At 26.1% G+C, this 5,898-nt stretch overlaps 1 protein-coding gene across 1 annotated transcript; it reads right to left on the reverse strand.

The window, feature by feature from the left end:
- Nucleotides 1–18: 18 nt before the first annotated feature.
- On the reverse strand, nucleotides 19–4,283 carry LOC135931636 (uncharacterized). Its single transcript, XM_065468876.1, has 7 exons — nucleotides 4,162–4,283; nucleotides 4,049–4,117; nucleotides 3,816–4,004; nucleotides 3,558–3,770; nucleotides 3,271–3,496; nucleotides 540–1,064; nucleotides 19–341 (listed from the first exon to the last, which is right to left on the reverse strand). Exons 1-7 carry the CDS (start codon nucleotides 4,271–4,273, stop codon nucleotides 110–112), a joined length of 1,566 nt encoding a protein of 521 aa, XP_065324948.1. The 5' UTR covers nucleotides 4,274–4,283; the 3' UTR covers nucleotides 19–109.
- Nucleotides 4,284–5,898: the final 1,615 nt, after the last annotated feature.

Here is a 5,898-nt window from a genome sequence, read left to right on the forward strand (position 1 = left end):
TATTATTATAAATCTTTTATAAAAAAATAGAACGCAGTTTGACGAAATGTTACAAATCAGATATCACTTTGACCAAAAAAAAACTCACGCGTAAAAAAAACATATTATATCACACCGGAATACATGTTCTATTCCAATATTTCAGTAAATTTTTGTATTTCTTTCGCATTACGTGAACGATATCATCGAATGACATATGTTTGTCGATCCAAGCGCTAACGGCTTTATAATCAGTAGCAATTAAATTGTTATTTTTTGGATCGTTTTGATTATTTTCTTCATTTAGCTGCGACATTTGTAAATGGCCGGTCTTGATGCATTGCCTTTTCATTTGCCGAAACCTTTTAAAAAAGAAAATATATATGATGTTTTTAGAACATTTTTTTACACCCAATTATTTTCCCCTTATCTTTTTCTAATAGTATCGCAAAATGCTGTAAATTACCAAGAAAAGTAACACGATACTTCTAAAGTAACGTTTTTATAGTACTGTTAATTTTTATTTATATTTATCCATTCAAGTAAAAAAAAAGAGTAACATTCTCTGAAGGGAGGGTATTTCGTAATCCTTGCGTCCCATATGATCTTTAACGAGATTCCAATCAACGCGCGCTTCGTGGGTGAATTTTCCTTTCATTTCCTTCAGGGTCACCAAGAGAGCGGCCTTGAACTCCGCGTTGACAGCTTTGATCTTTCTAGTCATGTAAGAATTTTCTTGCACGTAAATCACATCGTCGTCCTCCGTTTTCCCCAATTTAGCCGTAATAATGTTTTCACGATTTACGCTCGTATCATCTTCATAATCGTTAACGTTCTTTTCCGTTATTTTCATCTTTTTCCTATTTTCATTCTTAACGCTTTTTGGTGTAATCGTATCTTTGACAACTTCGCTTTCGTCCTCAGCGTCGTTTTTGGATGATTCCTTGGTGTCACCAAGAGTTCCGTCGCTGAGATCGTTCCCGTCACTGCCAGCGAACTCGGGCAAGCAACTGGCAGAATTTTTCCTGTATAGATTAGCCATGATATCGGGAAATTGGATAAATTTGGGCAACAAACGTTGAAACCTTTTTTTTAAAAAAAAAATTCTTAATATATTACGGGGTTCAAGAGAATTATAACAAACCCGTTTTTTAATCTTTTTCGGCAAATATAACGCGCCATTTTTTAAAAATATTTTTGAAAGACCACCCTACTCGGTGAATTTCGGACAATTATACCGCGAACTTTTGAGCTACTCTTAAATTTATATTTATTTTTGTACACACAGAGATTTTCCATTTAAAAAGATTATAAAATAGTCCAAAAATTTTGGGGTAATTGTCGGAATTTCGCCGGGTAGATTACTTTATAAGTGATGGAATACGACAATTCCGGGCTAAAAATTAGGGCCTCAAAAAATTTCTGAAAAAGCTTGGAAGAATGAAAACATCACCATGCGTTAACAACCCCCCCCCCCCCGCCCCCATCTTCATAGTTAGCGCGAATTCGCGGGGATGTATATAAAATTCGAAGAATACAAAAAATAATAATGCATATTTTTGCATACTTCGCCACGATTTCGCGCCAACTGTCAAACCAAATTGCAGGGAGGGCTTACACCTCATTTTAACTCTATTTTACATTTATAAAGATTTCGCCATTCGCTTGTTGCCTTGATCTAGTAGAAGATTTCAGCCAAAAAATAGTATTATTGTAAGCCTCGGGATTTGGCAAATAGATTATCAAGACCTTTCCTGCCATCTATGAACAAAAATTCCGAGGCTTACCTAACGTTCTGTTAAAATCTTAGTCAAAATCTACCCGAATTGGGCTTTTTCAAAAACACAGCCTTTGATCCTGGAATTCATTTTTTGTATATAATCAACTTTATTAAAAATTATTAATTTTTGGATATAATCAAACTTTATTAAAAATGATTTTTTTGGATATAATAGTTATATTAAAAATGATTTTTTTGGATATAATCAAACTTAAATGATTTTTTGGATATAACTATTAAAACTGATTCTTTTGGATTTTTTTTTGGATATAATCATACTTTATTAAGAATGATTTTTTGGAATATAATCATCTTTATTTAAAATTATTAATTTTTGGATATAATCAACTTTATTAAAAAATAATATATTATCAAAATTAAAGGGTATATCAAAAATCTGAATTATAATTTTTGAACTGTTTATGTATTTATACAATTTGTTAATACTAAAATTAACTCAGATGTTTTTTTTTCTTATTTTGCCTTTATACATTAAAAATAATTTTTTATTTATATTATTAAAATATAGTACCATCTTTAATTTGTTTTAAACATATTTACTTGGGAAACATTAGTCTATCAGTTAATAAACAATATAAAATAAATCTGCAGAAATTTCAAGTCCTAGTCATATAAATTTTGTATAAAACTTTCTACTGGACATAAGATGACCCACGTTATACAAAAAAATTATTATTATAATTCATTTAGTTTTTTTTCAAATTAATGAAGCTAATTATTTAAAATCCAAGAAAAGAGGTAATTAAATGGCGTTTTTTGTGACTTTAAAAACTATATCTTGCAGTTTAAATTTCATTTCTGTTCAAAATACAATGTAAACATATAAAAATTTATATAAATGTTGATATTAAAAGGGTGATTCAAAAAATGGCTTTTATTTTTCAATTTTTCATGGAATTAGTCCTAAGTTTTTATAATTAATATTTTCAAAGAAATGCTAAAATTTTACCTTCCTTGAATCCTGTTCTTCAATCTAATATTGTTTTATTGAACCAATTTATAAGAGATAGGATTATTATTTTAAAAAAATGACAACATTTGCACTATCTCTAGGAATGGACAGACAAAAAAATGCCTAAGGCAGGGTTCTTACATATTATAAGGTAAATTTGAAATGAGTGGTTGTATCATTATTGTTTAAAATCCTCTAATTGATCTTAAAATGGAGGAACATAAACTCTTAATATACATAAAACATTCCCCCCTCCCCATTATGTTTTTGAAATTTTGATCACTAAGTTTATTTAAAAAAAAATTAAATGATTTAATATTGATAAAACACATATATTAGCACTTTCTAAACAAAACAAAATTTTATTTTTATGGGCACCATTAAATTTGAAAAAACCATTTTATATCTGAGTCCTAATAAGTGTTTTGTAAATTTTGCTTTATCAAATATGAAAATACAATTGTACATAATTTTTTTGAAAGAAAAAGAAAAAGAAATTCAATCAATAATATAATTATCAAGATTTCTTAGAACTTACCATTGAATTCGACATTGAATAGGACTCCTAGTTTTAACTAAATTGGAAACATCTTTCCAGGATATGTATCGAAAATCAGAATCTAAGATACTTTTGATAAAATGTTTGTTGATTTTTTTCTTTTTAAGGGTATTTGAATTTTGAGGAAGACAATTTCCTAATTGTTTAATTTGAAAAATGGCCCTGGTTAAATTCCTTTCTTCACTTTTGGACCACTTTTTTGAACCTCTCAAAATATATGGAATATTATAGTAAATAAAAAAAAATTTTAATATATTTTAAATTACTGTAAGTTTTGGTGTTTCTCATATAAATCTCTCTAATTGAATCAGGTTTTAAATTTAATTGAGCAGAAATTTGTGTCCATCTAGGCCCATTTATTTTATATAGGTGTTCTATTTTTTTAATATCCTTTTTTGTAGCTGTGCCTTTAGTTTTCCGAAATATCTTTCTTTTTGCTCTCCAATAAATATTTTCAACAAAACGATTAATTCCTTTGCCTTTTTATAAAAATTAAAGTTTAAAAAAAATTTGATGATTTTTACCCAATCTTTCATATAGATTAGTTTGGCGAATAAACCTACGAACTTCCAAATTGCAATCCCATTTTACTGGATTAAATATAACCTGCTCACTTCCAATTAACTCTGGATAATCCTTTAAAAAAATTTTCCAATTATCAAGGATGATTTGATCTTCAGTGGGTGACCATTTTCCTATGGTAACTTCCCTATCTAAATAATAAATTTCACAAATATATTCACAAATAAGGACATACCTATATTGATTTTTTGAGTTTTATAAGGAAAATTTGAATATAGTGATGAATCTGGATTTTTTTCATAGTCTTAAATAGGAAATTGTGATCTTTCGAATATATAAAATATTAACTTTTATTTTTAAGAAAATTTATTATCTTTTCATAATTCAAATTTTGATCTAATCTTTCATCTTCTTCTTCACATTCCATATCCAATATCTCATCATCTTGCTCGCATTTCATCTGTTAATTGTATTGTAATCGCCTATGTAACAAATTTGAGAATTGACAGGTAAACTGAGAATGGACAGTAAAAATAATTTTAATTTATAGAGCCATTTCAATTTTTTTTTTATAAAATTTCATTATTTCATTATTTTTAGAGACACATGATATTTATTAAATTGAAAAAAGAATTACATTGCGATTATATATTTATAAATTTTCACTTAATATAATATTCTTTTAGGATATAATGTTTAATGTTATTTAAAAAAATGAAAATGAAATAAGTTAAATCTCATTATATTTTATAAAAGTTCATTCAAATATTGTAATTATTATAAATTATTATATTTATATTATATTTTTATAATAATATAAATTTATTATAATTACTATTTATAATTATTATTTTATAAGCGGCATCAATATCTTTTAGTACTAACTTTATCGTCTTTGTCCTTGTTATCCGTATCGATACCATTAACGTGTTGATTTGATAGACCATGTTATATAATAGAAATATTACTAAATTAAAGTATTATTTAATTTATATTTGGTAATTATATAGTATTTAATAGTTTCATTTTAATTTGTTTATATACATACTTATCTTTTTAGTATATTCAATTTAATTTGCACATTCAAAATTAGGAGTTAAAGAAACCTTATAATATGGAAAAAAATTTAAAATTGCAGGAGATTTCCAATTGTGGGGGTTTGATTTCTGTTTTGGCTAAGATACGGAGATCACATACTGATGGGAGGAGACATAGCAACCCTGGGATTGCACAAACTTACAAAGATCATCTGACAATTGTTAATTTTCTTCAAAAACTTTAAAAGAACTCATAAATTTTTTAGTAATAAATAATAAAAAATTCTATCTTTAATAGATAAATTTATAGACTGAATGTAATATATATTATTTTTTATTTACTTTATTCAAATTTATTCTACTGTATATATAATGAATTTGATACCTGAAGAGAGATAAAAATATTTTTTCATATTTCTTATTATTTTAAAATAAATTTAGACACCAACTCCCTGCCTACCTCGATAGAGATAAAAAATTAAAATAACTTTATTTATTAATATTTTAACAGATAATAGAATATATAGAGGTGACTGAATTCTTAGAATTAAACTACATTTTGAAATACGCTTTTAAATTCGAATCTCTTTAAAGTTTGGGATTTAAAATTTATAAAGCAAGCATAAATAATTTCTGTTCACTTTTAAGCAGTTTCCTTGCGAAATGTCCATTTTTTAGTTTCTTAAAGGCTTTTCATTATTGGAATATATTTTTAAAGGCATACCTTTAGACCATTGTTTTTATTTATACAATTATTTTTATTTATTACATTTTTACACATCTTTACATCTTCACCTTTTTTTTTATGAAATTATTAATTGTTTTTTTTAGGTTTTTTTAGAAATATATTAGATTAAATATTTTAAATATTACGTTATAAAATCTTAACTGGGTTCATGGAAGTGTAAATTTCATATCCTTTGCTCTATTTTTCTAATTTTATTTTTGGCATTTAATTTGATGAACAATGTAATAATATTTTTCTTTATCACTCTCAAAGATTAGAAGTAAAATTATCTTTCGTTTGTCAAAACCTATTTCGCACACA

Source organism: Gordionus sp. m RMFG-2023, chromosome 1, assembly GCF_954871325.1.
Source record: "Gordionus sp. m RMFG-2023 chromosome 1, tfGorSpeb1-WG-v2, whole genome shotgun sequence".
In the NCBI taxonomy this organism is placed as follows: Eukaryota; Metazoa; Nematomorpha; class Gordioida; order Chordodea; family Parachordodidae; genus Gordionus; species Gordionus sp. m RMFG-2023.